Raw genomic sequence first — 22,230 nt, 5'->3', positions numbered from 1 at the left:
AAATTGAAAATGGTGGAGGTGTACACTTAGATCTGCTTTAATGTGTGTGAAGAATTACGTAGTGGATCTCATGATTTTTTGGTCCCAAATTTAATTTTCAAAATAAAAGCTAAAAAATTTATAACTAAACCATTTTGACACACATTCAATAAAGATAGTTCTTTGCAATGCAGAGTAATGATTTCTTTATAAAGATTTGCATTTATAATATGGGTAGGTAAATAAGACTTGGGTTTTCACTTTGGGGCTGAGGTCAAGCATGAGAAAGAAATGTCTTAGAAAATAAAGGTCTTAACAACTAACATGGATGTTTTAAAATGGAATGCTCTTCTCATTAACGATAGCTAGTCTCAGTGCAAATACAGCTGGGACTCTAGAGCAGAGGTCAGCCGACTTTTTCCTAAAAAGCCAGAGCGTGGATATTTTAGCTTTGCTGGCCAAGGGGCAAAATGGAGGTTTTTCTGGAGATGCCTCTGTAACTGTTCAAAGTGCAAATGCAACTGTTTACAAAAGTCGAAACTATTCTTTGCCTACCAGCTGCTACAAAACCAGGCAACTGGCCAGGTTTATCCCCAGAGCCATGGTTTGCTGATTCCTATTCTATAACCAATCAATCTTGAAAGAAGCACAACTGTGGTCTGTGGTAAGCACGTCTGCTGGTAGACGCCCAGAGTTTAAAGCGATGAAGTCCTTCTCTAAATCACCACGTTTGATCCCCTTTAACTTTGTCTAGGGCAAGAGCATAGAACATTAAATGGAAACTAAATTGAAGAAAGAAAGAATTAATCAAAGACATACTTTCCAATCATGGTATTATAAAAACAATAAATAAAAGTAGTGTGTGTATCCTTTGGTGATTTTATATACTGGATTTAGAAATATAAACGTGTGCCCTTGGAATGAAAGGAACATGGTCAGGTTTTCGGTTTATATGGTCTTCGCATAAACTGTTTGCACAGTGCCAAATCAGTCTTACGGTTCGTGGTGTGGTGGATGGCTTGGCTGGTCACTCTTTCTTTTGCCAAACCCAAGAGGGTTTTTGCTCTGTGAGAAGTACCTAAGTGAGCTTCCTGAAGTTCTCACATAGTCTTCAAAGTTTTTAGTTATGGACTCAGCCAAGGTGCTCTAAAGAATTTTTCCATGAATCTTTAAGGTATTACCGGTTAGCCACTTTTTTAAAAAGCATTTTTTACATGCATAGAAATGTGGTTCCGTTTACCTACTCTGGACTCTGGAACACAGCCTTGATTTGTAGTCAGAATTCTTCCTATGTTCTAAATTCGCCACCGTCTCTTTAGTCATCATACAGTCACTCCCAGTATTTCTAATGATTCCAGTGTATTCTTCACTGAAGAAAATTGCAGAGAAAAAAAGTAACCATGGAGAAAGAACTGAGCTCCGAGAGAGCTGAAGGCCCTGTTACTCTTCACTTGCTTGCTCTGCAGTCTGTGGTTAGGACAAGTGAGTCAGCTCAGGGCTTCATTACTCTTTTCTGGAAGAGCGGCACGGCCCTGGGGAGCATAATGTAGGTGCTGGCGGGGATGGTGTGGGTGTTGTGAGTCAGTGCAGTTCCCCACGGCTGTAACTGCCGCTTTTCTCATCTGTTCAGAGAGAAAAGGGGATAAGTGTGAAGTCTTCCTTCGAGCCTATCTTCAGTGTGTGTTTCTGTTTCTTTAATTTCCTCAGACACGTTTAGGTGCATGACAGATTCTCACATTAGACCTTAAATCACAAAGGGAAACAGAAGTTTTCTTAGATTTCGCTGATTAATGATGAAAGTGGTGACCTTAATGCTTTGTGTTTGGTTCTCTGAAGTCTTTGTGAGTGACTTTAGTTATTGTGTTCCCTTCACTAGATTTAATGTCAGAGGAACAACAACAGGTGATAGAATAATGAGGTAATGCAGTATGTTCCTTCATTATTTTATTTTTCCTTATGATGAATTTGCCAGGTCCTCTATTTCCACAGCTAACCTCCTTCCCTGTTAGCAGTTAATACGCCTTGTGCTTACTGAGCTCCAGGTGCTGAGCATTGCAAAGCAGGTTGCTTTTCACAAACTGTATTTAGCTGCATGCGCTGCATGGGAATAGAATGAAAAGAAAGTTCCTGTGTGCAGATGTGACGGATGTTCCCTTCCAGTGTGTCAGATGATAAAGTAACTATAACCTGAAGTGATGTACTCTGAATTACTGGTTACTCCATTTTGAATATCTTGTTGAAGAACATAACTTAACTTTTTTTAAAACTTGACTGGGCTACCAATTCGCAAGAGCAACTTTTTGTTATTAGTCAAGTATAGTCCTTTTCTTTGAGATCAAGAAATAGAAATGGACTTGAGTCTAATTCTGTGCATAAAATTCTGATTTTTTAAAAGAAAGTTGTTTTCTTATAAATAGTTTAATAACAATGTCACACATCAAGATGATCTGTAACTCTCAGACATTTCTGTAATTTGAAGACAAACAGTGGGGTATGTTTTTAAAATACAACTTTAAAGTGAACTTTAGTCCCATTATTCATACCCCAAACCTGTTTTACTGACAAAATCAATCTTGTCCCTAATTCCAGTGACACGTGTCTGTTCTTTTCCATTCATTAGTTTCTAAAACAAAGGGGATTATAAAACATAAAATGGGATTTGTTTTAGGACTTTTTGACTTTCTGGTTTGTACCTGTTATCCCAAGTACTCAAAGCCAGTTTCTGCTTTCAAAACTGTAACTCGTAAGCTGTGATAAAGCAGGAGGCGTGATGCTTCCCGTCCCTCAGCGCTAACGCGATCAGACCCGTTCTGTACCTCACTCACTCCTTCCCTGCATGGACATCGTCCGGGGCAATTTCTTAGCAAAGGTCGCTGTTTCCTGACACCAGGCACACATGTAGGCTGCCTCCCCTTTAGCGATTGGGGATGCTCAAGGAATGTGGAGTTCTGTGTAAGATAAAATTAAAAACATAAAACTAGAAACACAAAATTAGTACACATTGCTGTCTGTACTGCACACATCGCCAGTCTCCATTAGGGACTGTCCTGCAGTGTTCTGTGCCCCTCACTGCAGTCTGCTGCGAGTCTGAATGACAAGTGCCGGAGTCAGTCAGTCTTTCTTTTCAGAATAAATAAAACGGCGGTCATCCCTTCTCTCCACCCAGTTGCCATTGCCTCATTTCCTCTCACCTGGCCTCCCACTCAGACGGTCCTCCCACTGCTTCCAGCCACTTCCAGGGGCTCCCCTGTGCCCATGACAGAGAAAAGCTCCAGCCCCTTTGCTTGGTGCGTAGGCCGTTCTCCGTTGTGGCTGCTGCTGGGAATTGCTAAACCTCTGGACAGCAGACCTGTTTGGAGTGTCTCTGAATACACGTAATGCCTCTGTTGCTCTGCTCACCCTGCGCGCTCTCCCTGAAATGCCCCTCATCACCCTCACCGTCCTGTTGGCCACCTCATCTCAACGTTCATCTTAAGCTGCTGCTTTTTACCACTTTTCCTGGCCCATACATTTCCTATCCCCAAGTAGGACGCCACGTTTCTTCATGTGCCCTTACGCACATCTGGTGTGCCGCCTGTGACCTCACGGTGTATGCGTATGTCTGTGCGGCCCTGACGGAAGACGGAGGCACCTCTGAGTCCAGCCTGATAATGCACCCGTGCACACGGAAACAGGAGCTGGCAAAGAAGACAGTTTTTATCTCTCACTCTGGTAACTGAGTCTTACTGTGCTCCTTAGGTGGTCTGGCTTACTCGTTTCTTCCTTTGATTTCATGATCTGAAATAAATGAAAAGCTATGAATTATGGTTGACCCTTGAACAAGAGTTTGAACTGTGTAGATCCACTTACATGCAGATTTTCTTATAAGTACAAGACAATTTACAGTACCTTAAATTTTCTCTTACGATTTTTTAAAATTTCTTAAAAAGATTTTTATTTGAGCGAGAGAGAGAAAGCTCCAGCACAAGCAGAGGAAAGGGAGAGAGAGGCAGGCTCCCCACTGAGCAGGGAGCCCGACGCGGGGCTCGATCCCAGGACCCTGAGATCATGACCTGAGCTGAAGGCAGAGGCTTAACCCACTGAGCCACCTGTGCCCCCCCAACTTTTTTCTTAATAACATTTTCTTTTCTCTAGCTTCATACTTCATCGTAAGAAGACAATAAGTAATACACAGCATACGGAATATGTGTTGCTTGCCTATTTATGCGGTCAGACCGGTGGTCAGTGGTAGGCTATTAGTAAGTTTTTGGAGAGTTAAAAGCTTAATGCAGGACGCCTGGGTGGCTCAGTGGGTTAAGCGGCTGCCTTCGGCTCAGGTCATGATCCCAGGGTCCTGGGATCGAGTCCCACATCGGGCTCCTTGCTCAGCGGGGAGCCTGCTTCTCCCTCTGCCTCTGCTGCCTCTCTGCCTGCCTGTACTCACTCTCTCTCACAAATAAATAAAATCTTTTTTTAAAAAGCTTAATGCAGATTTTCAACTGCATGGAAATGTGGACGGGTCCATGTCCCTAATTCCCACATTGTTCAGTCATCAACTGTCTTGTATCAGAGGCCCCCCAACATTCCCACACGTTTGACGGCTCCCTAAAAAGACACCCAGAACTGAGATTCACTCACGGTGATGACAACGGAACAGACACACCGGGCAGGGTCTGGGAGAATGTAAGCGCGGGCATCCAGCCTTCTCCCTCCCACCACGGGCCGTGCAATGCACTCCTTCCTTCAGCAGTAAAATGCGGTGATGCTTGTGTAGTGTTTCTACCCAGAGAAGCTTAAGAGTCAAAATCCAGCGTTTTTATTAGGGGCCAGTTGTGTAGACACCCTCCACATCCAACTACAACTACCTAAATTCCAGATCCAGAAGGAAAGTAGGTGTTCACGTTGTTTATTACGGATGGTCTGGGCAAGCAGGTGCATCAGGACTCAGTGTCCCGGACAGGCGGAGAATTGCCGGGAACATTCCACAAGTCGAGTTCCCAGATGCCAGCTAAGGGCCAGCCTTGGAAGGAGACCCTTCTAAAGATAGCGTCAGGCCAGCCGTCCCTTAGCTTTACTAATACATGTTGAGGGAAAATACATCCCCCACCTCTACACCCAGAGCCCATGTCCGTGTCCTTTCTGCCCCCAGAGGGGTCAAGGTTTCATTTACCACAAAGAAAGTGTGCCCACGAGCTCTCTAGCCACTTCCCACGCTCTGTAGCCTGGGACTGAGGGCCGGCTGGGCCGCTCTCCCCAGTGGCCTGTGGTTCTTGAGGAGACACTGTGAGCCGTCTGAGAACAGTAAGATCTCCTGCAGGACGGGGGTGCCTCCTTGATGTGGGGTCTGGGGCCTCCGGAAGCCTCCCGGCAGCATGTGCTGTTTTCTTGTTTTGCCGTAAGTGCTCCGATGCCTCACAGTCTGGGGAATCCTGCATTGCGGGAACCTCTTCTGGAGATTCAAAACCAGCATAATAAAGCCTCTCAGAAGACTTGCAACCAGAAAACCGATGAGCTTTGCTCAATTCATTTCTTTCCACATTTCGCAAACCTGTTTTGTGGAACACCTACAAAAATCCCGGTTTGGAAAGTGCTCTTCCAGTTTACATTCTAAATCGTGGGTGTCAAGTTTGCTAGCTGCCCAGACGAGAAGACTTTCACTCCTGCACAGTAAAGAATTTCTTCCTATAGGTTAGCTCTGAATTCACCTGCTGTCATTCTAGTCCTGTCCTTATGTTCTGTTCTTAGTACAGTATCCTTTTATATTAACCTCCTTTGGCTAACTGAATTACTCCTTAAGTCACTTAATTCCAGGTTAAATAAACCAGTTACTTCCCAGTCTTTGATTAAGCCATTTTTCTACCTTAAAATTTCTTTGTTCCCCCACAAAGCGTTTTAATAACACCAATAATATCAGTTAATTTGTACCACTCTAGCTATTTATAATGGGGGGGGGGGGTTGGTTTAGTTTTAGGTAGGCTCCCTGCCCAGTGTGGAGCCCAGTATGGGCTTTGATCTCAGGACCGTGAGACCAAGACTTGAGCAGAGAGTAGGAGTTGGACACTTAACCAACTCCGCTACCCAGACGCCCCTGTAATGGTGTTTTATAAAAGGATTTACCATATTGAAAACAATAGGCAAAATAATTCATATTTTATATTTTTAGTGCTGTTTAATTTCTTATATCTTAGCCTGGTCCTCTAACTACTAAGTGTGCCAATTTATTTATTTTTTAAAGAGAAGGCTTATAGACTATTTCTGATTTTTATAATTTCCTAATTTGAGCTTGGAATTATCTTAAATTCTGCTGACCATTTAGAAACAGAATTTTCTAGAATATGCAGTATTAAAAATACAAAGACTCAGGGAGGACGAAGGGATCAAATGCAAAGTCAGGAATCTAGGTTTTTATTTTCTTAGGTCAGTTATATGCTAGATTCATTCTAAGCTTTTTTCTGTTAAATGCTTTCTGCCAAATAAATAGTTGATACCTTGAGATATTTTTGTTTTTCCTTTGACATTTCTGGATGAATCAGTTTCGTATTTATTATTTTATCCATTCAGTAAACCTATATGAACTAACACTGTGGTAGAAGCTGGAGATACAAGGATAATGACAAAACAGCCTCCATTAGCTCTTGGTTCAGTGGGATTCATAGACACATCTAAGTAATTTTAATATAGTAATTGCAGTAATAGAGTTTTTCACAGGCACTGGCATCACTAAGGGCTCTTAATCTAAGGAAGGGGAGAAGTCTGTTTTTTTAATTCTTGGTTTATGACACTATCATTGTTGATTCATGCTTGGTTCCTTTTCCATTCATCTTTATTCATTTCTTTATTCATTATTTCTTTATCCATTTATTCATTTATTTCTTTATTCATTCATTATTATAATAAATAAATATCCGTAAACCCACCCCCCACCCCCTAGCCCCAAACTGAAAGACTGCCAGTAACTTAGATCTCTCCATTCTGTCCCCCCCACCTTCCCAGGGCCAGCCACTCTTCTGAATGCTCTGTTTATCGTGCCTCACCACAAATATAAATGCCAAAAGTAATATATCATTTAATTTGTTTGCCCATTTTTCGACTTGATAAAAAAGGATATTGTCCAAATGTGATATTAGGACTTGCTGTTTCTTTCTCAGTCAACCTTACGTTACGATTCATCCATGTTGTTATGGTCGCTGATGCTCAGTCAATTTTTTGCGATGTAATAATCCACTCCGTAACTGTTCCATCATGTATCCCTTTTCCTGTTAAGCATTTAAGTTTTCAGTTTTTGCTCTTATTAAGAGTGCTGGTTTGAACATTCTGAAACACGTCTCCCTGGGCTTTCCCGGGGTACATACCTGCGAAGGGAGTGTTGAATTTTACACGATAGTCTCAGACTGTTTTCCAAAGTGGGAGTGTAAACTAATGTGCACAGTCACTACGTGTCACATTGATTCACAACTTGGTTTTGTCACTTTTTTGATTTTGCTAATTGGTTCGGTGTACAGTGGCATCTCATGGTTTTGGTTTTCATTTCTGCACTAAAAAATGAAATGATGCATCTCATTTGTTTTTTGGCCATACCTGGTTTTCTGCTGGGTTGTTTTAATTGAATTGTTTTTCTCTTCCGTGTTGTTTTGTTTTTTTTTTAAGGAATTCTTCATGTATTTTTTATACTAATTTGTGTCATTTATAAGTGCAAATATTTTTTCTGGTTTATGATTTTTTTTAGCTGTCTTTTGAGGATTCTTAATTTTAATGTAGTTGAATTTTATCATTCTTTAATGCATATCGCTTCCTTTTATTTAAGAAATCCTTACTTCTGAAATTCCAAAAATGGAAAATGTTCTTTTGAAGTCGTCTTTTGATTAAGATATTAATCCATCCGGAATTGATTTTTGATTCATGATGTATATGTTTGCTGTGTAGATGGCCTTGTTTTCTCTGTTCATTTATTAAATGTTGAATTTCCCCAGAGAGCAGCTGTGCTACCCATCACATTGTAGAGTTCCATATAAACACAGGTCTGTTTCTAGGCTTCCTGTTTCATTCCACTGGACAACTGTTTGCCTCTCCATCAGTATCATACTCTTATAATTACTCTAGCTTTATGATCTTAATATCTTCTAAGTCTCTTTATTTTTCTTTAGAAGGGACTTGCTATTCTTTGTCCTTTGATGTGTTTTATGATCAATATTTTAAGTTTCATATATAAGTCATCAGAATATGATTATAGTTATAATAAACCTATAAAAATTTTGAAGAATTGATTATCCTAATCATCTGTACATTTACTCAGCTCTCTTAAAAAATGTCTTTTATTAACATGTTATAATTTCCTACAAACAGGAATATCTTTATAGACCCTTTCATCTTCATTGCTGTTGTAAATGCATTTTTTTTTTTAAACTTATGCTATCTTAATAGTTTGTTGCTGCTGTTTGGAAGTTCATTTGGCTTGTATAATGATCTTATATCCATCCAATAATATTTCTGTTACATCTATCAGTTGCCATGTAAATTCCTTTTTTTTAAATAGACAGTCATATCATTGCAAATAGGAGTTTTCTTTTCTCCTTTCCACTCTCACTGCTTACTGTGTACTGGTTAATGAGTCACATTTACTTAATAGTAAAAGTCCACCTTCTGATTTGAAAAGAATGTCTGCATGAGTTTATTTAGGTTTGTGTCTTAGGGTTTTTGTAGATACCTCCTGTCAGATTAGGGGGTTCCCTGCTGCCCTAGTTTACTAACGGTTTTATCATGAATGAATATTGATTGAATGAGGTACATTTTCTTCATCTATTGAGTTCTCATATATTTTTTTCTCCCTTAACCTGCTAATACAGTAGATAACACTTGGAAATGTCCTAATATTGAACAGTCTTTTGGGACGCCTGGGTGGCTCCATCGGTGATGCGTCCGCCTTTGCCTCAGGTCATGATCCCAGGATCCTGGGATCGAGTCCCGCATCAGGCTCCTTGCTCAGCCTGATGTCTCAATTAATAAAATCTTTAAAAAAAAAAAAATTCAAAAAACAGCCTTTCAGGTGCGTCTTATGGTCCAGAATGTCGTCTGTTTTGGTGAACGTTTGGCTTGAGGAGAATGTGTGTTCTGCTGCTGGTTGAAGTAAGCAGGCCACGTCCGTCATACCCAGTTGGCCGGTGGCGGCGTTGTTGAGTTTGGCCGTGTCCTCACTGTCTGCCTCCTGGATCTGCCCCTTTCTGAGACGAGGGTGTTGAAGTCTCCAGCTAGAACAGTGCATTCATCTGTTTCTCCTTGCTTCTCTCTCAGTTGCTGCCCTGTGTATTTTGACCCTCTCTGGAAAGGCACATACGCTTTAACAATTGTTCAGGGGAAATTGACTCCTTTGACATTATGTCATGCTCTTCTTTGCTTACTTTGAAGTCTGCTGTGTCCGAAAGAAACATAGCTATTCTTACTTTCTTTTGTTTAGTGTTAGCATGGTATGCTTTTCTCCGTACATTCACTTTTAATCTGTATGAGTATTTTTAAGTGGATTTCTTATAAACAGCAGATAGTTGGGTCATATTTTTTTTTAAGACTTTATTTATTTGACAGACAGAGATCACATAGCATGCATATGTACACGTAAAATACATAAACATACATGATGATGAAATACGTTATTGCTTTTGTTATTATTTTGAACAACTGTTACCTGTAGTTTTATGTATATAGATAATAGATAAACTAAGATTAAGGAAAATGGAAGTTTTCCTTTATCTTCACTTACTCCTTTGATGTTCTTCCTTTGTTTATGTAGATCATGTGTCTGATTCATGATTTTTTTCTTCTCTATAAAGAACTTCTTTTAACATAGAACTCCAAGGCAGTTCTATCAGCAACAAATTCCTTTGCTCTTTGAGAAAGTTTTATTTCTCATTCACTGAAGAGGATAATTGTGCAGGGTGCAGAATTCTGGGTTGGTGATTTTTTTTTTCTTTCAGTGTTTTAAATGTTTCACTTCATTCTCTTCTTGCTTCATAGTTTCTGAGGAGAAGTTGGATGTGATTCTTATCTTTGTTCCTCTCTAGGTAAGATGTTTGTTTTCCTCTGGCTTCTTTCAGGATTTTTTTAATCCTTGATTTTCTGTATTTTTAAAATGATTTGCCTAGGTTGTAGGATTTTTGTACTGATTTGGTTCGGTTTGGGGTTTTTTGGTATTTATCCCGCTTGGTGTCCTCTAGGCTTCCTGGGTCTGTGATTTGGTGTCTGACATTAATTTGGGAAAATTTTTGGTCATTATTATTTCAAATTTTTCTTTTCTTTTTTTCTTTGCTTTCCTTTCTTTTTCCTTTCCTTTTCCTTCCATCCCCACCACCCCCCTTCCCTTTCCTTTTTTCACCTTCTGGGATTTCCATTGTGCTTATGTTACATTGATTGTAATTATCACACAGTCCTTGAATATTCTCTTTTTGGGGGCTTTTTTCCAGTCTTTGTTTTCTTTGCTTTTTGGTTTTCAGGGATTCTATTAATATATCTACTAGGTCGAGGATTTTTTTCAGCCATGTCCAGTCTGTTAATAAGCCTGTCAAAGGCATTCTTCATTTCTGTTACAGGGTTGGTTTTTTTTGTTTTGTTTTGGGCTTTTTGTTTGTGTGTGTGTGTGTGTGTGTGTTTTGTTTATCTCGGGCAATTCTTTTTTGCTTCTTTCTGAGGATTTCCAGTGCTCTGCTTACATTGCCCATCTGTCCTCGCATGTTGTGTACTTTATCTGTTAGCGCCCTTAATTAATCATAGTTATTTAAATTCCTGGTCTGTTAATTCCAACTTGCTCTGTCTCTTCAAACTGTGTTTTGTTTTGTTTTTTCTCTTTTGGTGTGCTTAGTAGTTTTCTTTTTCTACTAGCTTTATTTGATGTATTGTGTGAAAGGAACTGCTCTAAACAAACTGGTGATGGGGAGGTCAGGCATGGGGGAGGGGAAGCATCCACCGTCTTCAGATTAGGTTTCAGTCTTTGAGTGAGCCTACATCTCTGGCCTTTAGAAGTGTTCCGCAGGTTTTTGTTTGTTTTCTTTCCCTTTAGGTGGGATAGGATGGCCAGAGTGGGCAGTGGTTGGCTGTTTCCCTCCCCTAGGTTAGTTAGGCTTTGATTATTTATTACAATAGTAACCGCAGTAGGGGTTATTGAACCCAGCAGTTTAGGCTCTAGTTTACTAGTTTCCCCTAAGAGCAGACCTTACTAAGAAGAAGACGTGCTCTGGCATTTTTCAAAATGGTTCCTTTTCCCCTCTCTGTGCCAGAAACTCGAGGGGATTTTTCTCCAGTATTCTGTGTGGCAATCTAGTCTGGCTCCTGGAAGTCAATCTGAAAATACTGTGGGAAGGGCTCCTGTGACTGGGTTCCCCTGGAGCTTTTAATTCTCAAAGCTGTCTACACCGCGCCCCCAGCAGTTCCTCAGATCACAGTCCAGGTGTTCTTACCCCAAGTCTCTGTCCTGCTAAGCTGTGACTCTGTCTGCCTGTTCGTCTCTCCACTCTTAAGGAACCAGTTTGCCCCATCTTCCCCGCTTTTACGGATCCCGGAACAGGTGTTGGTTTTTCAGTCTGTTCGGCTTTTTACTTGTCCGTTTGGAGTGAGGACTTTCAACCTCCTTACATGTAGAACTGGAGTAAACAATCTTTGTATTTGTGGGATAAACTGAACTTGATCATGATGTATTATCTTTTTGATATATTGTTGGGTTGATTTGTTTGATATTTTGTGAAGGATTTTTATATCTATATTTGGAATGAATTTTCTTATATTTTCATGATCCTATTTTTGGTAAAAAGTTACACTAGTATTAGAGAATAAGTAGGAAAAAATATCTCCTATTTCCAGGGTTTGTATAAGATTGGAATGATACTGTCCTTAAAAGTTCAGTATATCTTACCTGTTAAACATCTGGACCTCGTGTTTTCTTTGGGAGATGGTTTTTAAGTGCTATTGTACTTTAATAGCTGTAGGACTGTTTGCCCTCTTTCTTCTTTAGTCCGTGTTGGGAAGTTTTTGAAAAATGTGTCCATTCATCTAAGTTTGCAAATTTATTATACTATCTTTATTGTCTATTTAATTTCTACTGCCTGGAGTTGTAACCACCTTCTTTTTCTTTTTCTTTTTCTTTTTAGATTTTATTCATTTATTTGACAGAGACACAGTGAGAGAGGGAACACAAGCAAGGGGAGTGGGAGAGGGAGAAGCAGGCTTCCCATTGAGCAGGGAGCCTGATGCGGGGCTTGACCCCAGGACCCTGAAATCATGACCTGAGCAGAAGGCAGACACTTACCGACTGGTCACCCAGGCGCCCCTATAACCACCTTCTTATTCCTAACATTACTTGAACTCCCTTAATTTTTTCTTCATCATGGCAGAACTCTGTATTGTTACTCTTTTTGTTTTGTTTTTTTTTTATTTCTGCTTTCTCTCTATTATTTCCTTTCTTCTGTTTTCTTTGAAATTGTTGTATGGTTTATTATTTTTTCCTAACTTCTTAAAATGTGTACATTTAGCTTTTTTTCCAGTAACATCGAACTTGTGGTTAGAGAATTTGGTTGGTGTTAGATGCATTCTTTGAAATACATAGAAACTGACTTTGTGGACGTGTACATGTCAAATTTGGGCCCTTGAAAAGAATATTACTCCAACTTTTAATGTGGATTTTTATATGTGGCCAATAGATCAAGACTGTGTTGTTAAAATTACTTATAATTTTGGTGTTTGTTTTGTCAGTTGACATATAAAATAGGGAGAAAGGCGCGTGGAAGGCCTCACTGCAATGGTGGATTTGTGGAATTCTCCTTGCAGCTATAGGTCATTTTCTTTTTCAGTGGATTTGAGGCTATTTTCTATTGAGTGCATATATGTTAAATTGTTATATCTTCCTAGTAAATTGAACTTACTGTGTATGTAGTAACCCTCTCTGTTCTTAATGCTGCTTTTTATCTTAGTCTGTTTCACCTGACGTTAATATAACCAAGCCACCTTTCATTGGATTAGCATTTGTGAAATACCTTTTTGTGTAAAACTTTTCCTTGTCCTCATGCTTTCAGTGTGTCTTAGAGAATCTCTTTTTTCTCAATTGGTACTTTTAGTCTATTTAAATTTACTGTCATTATGGCTATATTTAAACTTGTTTCCAACTTACTCTAATTATCCTCTTTTACCACTTTTTGTTTGGTTTAGTTTTTTTACTCTCTTGGTTTTTTTAGGATTGATTTAAGTTTTTTATCTTTTTTTCTAGTGCTTTCTCATTTTTTTTTTCTCCATTGGGTTGGAATTTATACTCCTATTACTATGATTTTATTGTTTACTTTTGAAATTTTATATGTATTTAACTTTATAATGTCTCTTATGACTTTTAAATTAGGAGCCAGACTAGCAAAACTATCATAAAAGCGTGCATAATAGTCTCCAAAACAACTTTGCAAGTGGAAGGCCTTTAATAAAAGTTTGCTGATTGGCATTCTTCATATGTATGATTCATTTCATTTTTATTTTCAATGGCCTGTATTTTTTTCAGTTTTTCCTATAAATATCCTTTAAGAAAGTTGTTTCAATATATTCATTTTAGCTTATGCTGTTAACTGAGTTGCACATCGCCTGATTGTATATGTAGGTATAATATATACTGTTACTTTTATTTTCTAATTTCAAATTTATGCACTTGAAGCTTTTCTCTTAGATAATTTTCCTACAGTGGGATAGTGGTAGGTGCCCTGATCTTGAATCAGAACTCTATAATACAAATCACATAACTTGAGAGCTAGATTTTATTTATTTATTTATTTATTTCCCTCCAAATTTGTATTTAAATTCTAGTTAGTTCTATAGTGTAATATTGGTTTCAGGAATAGAAGTCAGTGATCCATCACTTACATGTAACACCCGGGGCTCATCGTAATAAGGGCCCTCAGTGGCCACCACTCATGTAGCCCGACCCCCCTCCTTGATCAACCCTGTTTGTTCTCTAGCATTTAGAGTCTCTTATGGTTTGTTTCCCCACCCCTCTCTCTCTTTCCCCTTCCCTTTATGTTCATCTGGTTTTTCTCTTAAATTCCATGTAAGTGAAATCATATAATATTTGTCTTTCTCTGGCTGACTTCTACACTCCAGCTCTGTCCACGTCATTGCAAATGGCAGAATTTCATTATTTTTGATAGCTGAGTGGTAGATCTAGATTTTACAGTTAGAATGGTTAAGCCAAACAAATGTGAAGCAGTAAATTAGACCATATTCTATGGCTAACTTTTTTTTTTTTTAAAGACTTTATTTATTTGACAGAGATCACAAGTAGGCAGAGAGGCAGGCAGAGAGAGAGAGGAAGGGAACAGAGCAGAGAGCCCAATGTGGGGCTCTATCCCAGGACTCTGAGATCATGACCTGAGCTGAAGGCAGAGGCTTTAACCCACTGAGCCACCCAGGCGCCCAAATCTTTTTTTTTTTTTTTTTAAGATTTTATTCATCTATTTGTCAGAGAGAGCGAGAGAGGGAGCATGAGCAGGGGGAGGAAGAGGCAGGCTCCCTGCTGAACAAGGAGTCCATCACGGGACTCGATCCCAGGACTCTGGGATCATGACCAGAGCCAAAAGCAGACACTCAAGTGACTGAGCCCCCAGGTGCCCCAAGAGTATTTAAACTCTTAACCCTTCTCATTATCACCTCCGAATGAGAAAATTGGAGTAAACTAAACATGTCACCTTTTTGCATGGAAGTTTCTAACTAATTTAAAAATTCATGTATATTTTGGATATAGAAAGCATAGGATCAAGTTTTTAAAACACTTTTAATTTTAAGTAAACCTGTATAACTCATAGTAGTATACCATTTTATGAAAAAGAAGATACCTTTATATTATAAAAGTAGGAGTACAGCATTGTTAAATAATTGTTTAAAAAAGTATTACCGATGATTGGTGTCTGGTTTTCTAGATCCTTTCTATGTATATATAGAATTTTTCCCCTAAAACTTTTAACCTACATTGCAGATTTGGCAGTATAACGCCAACATTTTTCATGTAGTTGATAATGGATCCTCCTTATCTTTTTAAACTTTTTTTAAAGATTTTATTTTTTTGACAGAGAGAGAGGGATCACAAGTAGACAGAGCCACAGGTGGGGGGCGGGGGGAAGCAGGCTCCCCACTGAGCAGAGAACCAGACGCGGGGCTCGATCCCAGGACCCTGAGGTCATGACCTGAGCCGAAGGCAGAGGCTTTAACCCGCTGAGCCACCCAGGTGCCCCTTTATTTTATTTTTTTAAAGATTTTATTTTTAAGTTATCTCTACTTCCAGGGTAGGGCTAGAACTCACAATCCCGAGATTAAGAGTCTCGTGCTCCACTGACTGAGCGAGCCAGGTGCCCCTTCCTTACCTTTTTTAATGGTGGTATAAGTATTCCACTATACGGATGTAGCATAATTTATGGAATTAGTCTGTCCTTTCCATGTGAACAGATTATTTCCAGTCTTTCTGAAAGTACACAACAGAAGCTTCACTACGTTGAAGATCTATATTATACACATGTATGTACGACCTAAATATAAATAAGTATGTAATATTTGTCTTACTTGTTTAAGTTTTGTGTAGTGTACATTTTTTACAAGTAAAATTGCTGTACCAACAGAAAGCAAATGCTTTTTTTTTTTTTTTTTTAAATTTTGGGGGCACCTGGGTTCTTCAGTCAGGTGTCTGACTCTTAGTTTTGGCTCAGATCATGATTTCTGGGTCATGGGAGTGAGCCCCATGTCGGGCTCCCTGCTTGAGTCTGCTTGAGATGCTCTCCCTCTCCCTCTGCCCCTCCTCCCCCTCTCTTTCCATCTCTCCCAAATAAATAAATAAAATCTTTTAAAAAATACATTTTTTTAAACATAATCTGTACACCCAGCGTGGGGCCTGAACTCACAGCCCCCAGGATCAAGAGTCACTCGTTCTACCGACTAGCCAGGCAGGTGCCCCAGCATATACATATTTTAAATTTTAAGAGATATTGTTTAATTTCTGATGAACTTGAACTCAGTATTTTGCTAGTGGGAACGTAAATTGGTGTAACCACTTTGGGAAATTGTTTAAAAGTATCTGTCAACGCTGAACATACGCACTTGCTGTGGTCCTGCTGTTTTCCTCCTAGAACAGACCCAGCGGACACCTGACATGTGCTTGCCAAGGACATGGGTATTGAGATGGTGATAGTAGCCGCAACTCAGTAGTCAGAAGCTGTGGCCGTGTGCACTCACAGTGGGATGGGCACATGGGTGTAATGTATGTGTGCACAGTGGTCCTCTGCAGCCACTGGGATGAAGACAGCACAGAGGAGTCTTAGGGTGTTGAGTTAAAGGAGCGAGACACAAAAATACATGTCCTCCGGTTCCATGTGATCAGTGTTCACAGACTCGCAAAAGTAACTCGTCCCGTTAGAAGCCAGACTGATGGTTTCCTTAAGGGAGAGCAGTGATGGGAATGCAGCGCTAGGAGAATTCTGGACGTTATGCCCATTTGTCAGCACTGGTGGTGGTTCATGGGCTTGTTCCATTTGTGAAAATTCCTTGTGCCACACACGTGAGATGTTGTGCCTTCCAGCATATGCATTCTGCGTCCGTGGAAGTTTCCAGTAAAGGAGTTGACTTTTTTATACATAGAATCACTCTCAAACCCCTTCCAGTACTGTCTGTTTTCCTGTGCTCTTGCCACCCTAACAGACATTAGCCTCTCTTTAATCTGGTCGACACATAGAGGTCAGTTTGTTTTATTTTTATCTTACTAGTGAGGCTGAGCATCCTTTCGTATATTCACTGACTGTTCATTTCTTCTTTGTGGGCCTGTTCTTGTCCTTTACCTATTTTTCTGTCATAGGTTCATTTTACTTACTGATCTGTAGACTTTTTTTGGTCTGTTTTATGTCAAAATGTAACGTTTTAAGTAATAAATTCACACTAACAAACTCATTAAGTATATCATGTGTTAGGAAAAGTTTCTTCTGATAATTAAATCGGTCTTAAAAGGGCCCATTATTCTTCTCTCCTGCTCTGTAACCAACTCAGGTCTTAGGAGAGTAAAATCTGTCTCGTTAGCTCCAAATCTGTACTCTTATATGGGGTCCGTATAGAATCTGTTTGAAGGTCCCTGTTTTGGGGCGCCTGGGTGGCTCAGTGGGTTAAGCCTCTGCCTTCAGCTCGGGTCATGATCTCAGGGTCCTGGGATCAAGCCCCGCATGGGGCTCTCTGCTCAACAGGGAGCCTGCTTCCTCCTGTCTCTCTGCCTGCCTCTCTGCCTACTTGTGATCTCTCTTTCTGTCAAATAAAATAAATAAATAAATACAACAAACAAACAAAAAAAAAGAAAGTCCCTGTTTTATTGTACATACGGTAATATCCTCTTTTTCTTTACTAATCTGTTCTTTGCTGGGAACATCTTTACAAATCTCAAAACAAGTTTACCCTCTGCTATTATATGTTACCCTTTATTTCTTTTCTTTTCTCTTTATGCCCCTGCATTTCCTCATATGGAGAAGAGAAATGATATTGCATAGGATTTGTTTGTAGTAAACTTGCATATTAATTTTGTCTCTCTTACGTTTTGTGAAATAGCCCTTTAAAAACCAGTGTGCCGCATGCTGTTTCCTTTACTTTCTCAACCAGTACCAAATTTCTAAATGGTCTCTTCACTAAAATATTTTGTTTAGTAACTCACCTAGTCTGATGTAGTCTCACTGTTGTGTCTGCTTCTCTATGCTTTGGTTGGGGACGCCTTCTTGAGATAACGTTTAGTTTAAATATCTTTTAGACTTTACTGTATTTTAATGTTCCTCATTTTGATCCCATAGTGGCCTATGAATGTTTTTAAATTTATTTTTGTTTTTTTCTTTTAATATGTAATTCGTAGACGCTCTGCTGTGGCCCGCATCCAGGAGTTCTTCAGGCGGAGGAAAGAAAGGAAAGAAATGGAAGAATTGGATACTTTGAACATTAGAAGGCCACTAGTAAAGATGGTTTATAAGGGCCATCGCAACTCCAGGACAATGGTACCAAACGCTCATGGCACTCTTTGGAGAAATTGCAGATTGATAATGTGACTATTTTCCATAATGATGGTCTTGATGTATTGCCGCTGGGGTCCAGTACAGCATTGCTGTGCCTTCACCCGGACGTGGTGGTTTTAGTCCTAGAGTAGACTGACGGAGACCATGACTGTTCACAAGAACATTCTGCCCTACTAAGGAAATGCTGTAGAAGTTTGAAATTTTTAGCTGGTACAAATAGCAATTGCTTCTTTTTGCTCTCTCACACTGGCTGTGTCTATATCCCCGTATGGACATGTACGGCTCATTTTAGCACTTTTGGTTGATTTGGAGAGAAAGATTTAGATAGATGAAATCCAGGCTCATTGCGAAATGTGGTCCGATTACTTTATAACAACCTTCTGAAGATTGACAGACGAAGCTTTGTTTTAGTCACTTTGTCTCTCTAGACATTGTGTCCTCGTCTATGAAGTAAGAACAGACCAGACGATCTCTATGATCTTTTCAAGCTTTACCGTCCGCAAGTCATACGCCCAGTGTGATCTTAATTATGCACTAAGGGGGTCTTGTAGGATGATTAGCATGTTGGAACTCTGAACTCTGAACTATTCACATTGTTTTCAAATATTCATTGAGTCCTCCAGAAGTATCTAAAGAATCAGTTTTAATCTGTTCTCTCCAGAGTTAAGGGTAAAAGTTCAGTAGAACATGCAGCTTTTGATCTAGGGATCCTGAGTTCAAACACAGGGTGGGTATGGAGCTTACTTTTAAAAAAAAAAAGTGACTTTGGGACAGGGAACTACTTAGCTTTCTCTATAGATACCATTGGTGGTAACTATTTAATCATTCTAAACACAATGCTCACTATTAATAGAAGTAATCAATGTGTATTTCTTATATTTTGCTGTTAAAATTCTGTATGAAAATATTAGAGGTAGGAATAAAAAAAATTAAATAAATATAACAGTAACTCTCAGTAACAACAAAACTATCTCCCCTCTTTGGTTTGGCAAAAAGAACAAAGTAGCAGCTGCCAATGAAATGACTGGAAAATGTCCTGAACTACAAAGATTCTCTGTGGCTCGTTGATGTACATCCACTGAAAAATGTCATCCTAACCATTCCAGGGTGTCCTGGTCCTTTGTCTCATTGCTTTGTAAAAGTAAATATGTTTACATCCTTCCTTCTCAGTTGTGAGAGAATAGCTAATAAAAAGATTATTGGTACTTTTTGTTCTTTTGGCATAAAGCAAAATACAAAAGGGAACCACTCATTTTTTCCCTGTGATTTGTTTTTATTATCTTATAAAGCTAAAGTGGAACCATTTTTGGAAAGTTCAACAACATGTAGACATAGAAGTTTCCGTTATACTTTCCAAAATGCAGAAATCCCATGCATTCATTCCGCAGCTACTAATTCAGCACCTGCTGTTGCCAAGTATTGTTTAAGGCCCTAAAAATACAACAGTGAACAGAACATAATCTCTGTTGTCATGGGGCACCTTTCATTACTTAGTGTTGGATCATGCTTGCTGATAAATCTCCATCATTTAAAAATAATAGAAGACAAAGAGTCTCTTCTATTTTTTATTTTCTAAATCAATTAATATCTTCAGTTGCAGAATAGAATCTTTGTTTTAGTAACTTTGATTTGAATTTTCTTACAATTTTCTTTTTTCAACCTTTAGATAAAAGAAGCCAATTTCTGGGGTGCTAATTTTGTCATGAGTGGTTCTGACTGTGGCCATATCTTCATCTGGGATCGTCATACCGCGGAGCACTTAATGCTTCTGGAAGCTGATAATCACGTGGTAAACTGCCTGCAGCCGCATCCGTTTGACCCAAGTAAGATGGCCTTTCGCAGAGTCGGCGCATCAGCTCCAGTTCCGTTCTAGCTGTCAGTGTAAGACTAAGCAGGCAGTTCCAGGAGGCAGTCATGAGAGCCCGTTACGACTCTCCTCGGGTTTAAAACAAAAACACTTACAACCTCCTTTTGGCACAAAGTATGGGGAAGTAGATTAAAGACTTTATTCTTTAATATTTCTTCTCAGTTTTACAAGTGGCAAGAGATTTGGCTGACTACACTTGGCACTATTCCCCCCGAGCCTCCAAGCCTCGTTGGTCTTCACATGTCCGAGTTAATCCAACAGAACAAGGGAGCTTGGCTTATTCTTGCCTTTCATTGGACATTGCCCATGTTTCTCCTAAAAGAGCAGTGGATAAGAAAGAAATTTGACTGATTGCAAGTTGGTCTTAAAATTATGTTCTAGGGTAACTTTTAAGAAATCTTCTAAATAATATTTTCAGTTGACAGTTAAATGCGTCAGTACAATTTCCACGCCAGCCCAGTTTTGCTGTACATGGATGTGTGTACACACACACTCACACACACCTAACCTACATGCAAAATGTGTGACCTGTGTATGCAAGTCTTAACGGCGTGTTTTATGCTTTATATTAACATGCATCATTTTATTTCTAGTTCTAGCCTCCTCTGGCATAGATTATGACATAAAGATATGGTCACCACTAGAAGAGTCAAGGATTTTTAACCGAAAACTTGCTGATGAAGTAAGACTTATTTATGATTATTATAACGCGTTTATCACTTTGTTCCTGAAATGCTTAAGAAGACTTAAAGCACATTATGTTTTACCTTTTTTTTTTTTTTTTAAAGACTTTATTTCTTTATCTGACAGAGACAGCAAGAGCAGGAACACAAGCAGGGGGAGTGGAAGAGGGAGAAGCAGGCGCCCTTCCTCCCCTACCGGGGCAGGGAGCCTGATGTAGGGCTGGAAATCAGGACTCTGAGATCATGACCTTTTGCCAAAGGCAGACACTGAATGACGGATCCGCCTCCACCCAGGCATCCCAGAGCAGCTCATTATTAATCGGTAACATAAGCAAGTTTGTTCAGTTAAGGAGGTCAGATTTTAAGAAAAAGAAAAATTAAGATTAAAACATGGCTGTAACACTAGAGAGCTAAACATCAAAATATTATTTTGCTTATTGTAATATTGATTATTGGTAATACCAGGTTACTATAGTTTAAGAAAAACACAATGACTGGTTTTGTGCTTATTGCGATGAAGAATCATTTAAAAAACCTTGTGGCGCCTGGGTGGCTCGGTGGGTTAAAGCCTCTGCCCTTCGGCTCAGGTCATGATCTCAGGGTCCTGGGATCGAGCCCCACATCGGGCTCTCTGCTCAGCAGGGAGTCTGCTTCCCCCTCTCTCTCTGCCTACCTCTCTGCCTACTTGTGATCTGTCAAATAAATAAAATCTTCTAAAAAAAAAACCTGTCCAGGGTGCCTGGGTGGTAACGTCGTTAAGCGTGTGCCTTCAGCTCAGGTATGATCGCAGGGTCCTGGGATCGAGCCCCACATCGGGCTCCCTGCTCAGCGGGGAGTCTGCTTCTCCCTCTCCCTCTGCCTGTGCTCTTCTTGTGATCTTCAAAAATAAATAAATAAAATCTTTAAAAAACAAACAAACTTCTGTCCTTTTAAGAAAATGAGTTTTACTGTGGCTGTCCTCCATAATCACAGCCAGATAAGTCGCAGAACAGGTGACTGGAGCATCTCTTCCTTTACTGTCAGGTTGTGAGATTTCTTGAGCTCCTTGTTAAACCGGCAGTTTTCTACTGGGCTCTGTGAAGCTCTGGGTTTCTTGTGGGCTTGAGAGAGGGGAAGGTGGATAATACAGAAGCCGAATTCTGGGGTTTTCCTCCCCAACTTTAGCTAGGGTTTTTATTGGTGGGTTTTCCTGTAGGATTTCTTACGAACGTAACGATTCACGGCATTAGTCAGCTGCTCACCGGCAGCTTCTGTGAACAGGTGAGTGTAGCTCAAATCGATACTGCACCCTTTTAAAACAGGAAGTAAGGGTCCACTGCTAAAACCTGTTACTAGTAAGTTAGAAAACCAGTAGTGTAGACCAAGGTTGACAGTCACAATTCCCATATCTGCTTTCTAATAGACATTTATAAACTGGGCATATGTCAGACACAGTGCCGAATTGTAAAAAATAAACCTTCCCTGAGAGCATATAGACTGGTGGGAAAGACGGACAATGAACAGTCAGCCAGAATGTAGAGGGGCATGCAGAGTGTTTCGGAAGCCCTTGCAAAGAAGCAGTGTGCTCGTAGATGGGCAGATGGAGGGGGGAGTCTTCAGAGGAAGTACGAATTGGACTGAGTTCACCAGGCAGACAGGGTGCTAGGGAGCCCTTGAGATGAAGGGTCAGCACTTTCCAGTGAACCGCTGG

The 22,230-nt window shown here is 39.8% G+C and overlaps 1 protein-coding gene across 6 annotated transcripts in view; it reads left to right on the top strand.

Moving 5' to 3' along the window:
* The window catches only part of DCAF6 (DDB1 and CUL4 associated factor 6), a 138,499-nt gene that overhangs the window by 110,567 nt on the left and 5,702 nt on the right, over nucleotides 1-22,230 (top strand). For all 6 annotated transcript variants that reach the window (XM_045983486.1, XM_045983487.1, XM_045983489.1 and 3 more), the window contains 3 exons: nucleotides 17,834-17,972; nucleotides 19,657-19,813; nucleotides 20,451-20,539. In XM_045983486.1, coding sequence (XP_045839442.1) covers nucleotides 17,834-17,972; nucleotides 19,657-19,813; nucleotides 20,451-20,539 — 385 coding nt within the window. The remainder of the gene's footprint in view (nucleotides 1-17,833; nucleotides 17,973-19,656; nucleotides 19,814-20,450; nucleotides 20,540-22,230) is intronic.

This window comes from Meles meles, chromosome 17 (assembly GCF_922984935.1).
Source record: "Meles meles chromosome 17, mMelMel3.1 paternal haplotype, whole genome shotgun sequence".
NCBI classification, from domain to species: domain Eukaryota; kingdom Metazoa; phylum Chordata; class Mammalia; order Carnivora; family Mustelidae; genus Meles; species Meles meles.
Note: the sequence above shows the minus strand (reverse complement) of the source record. Positions and strands in the feature narration are given on the sequence as shown.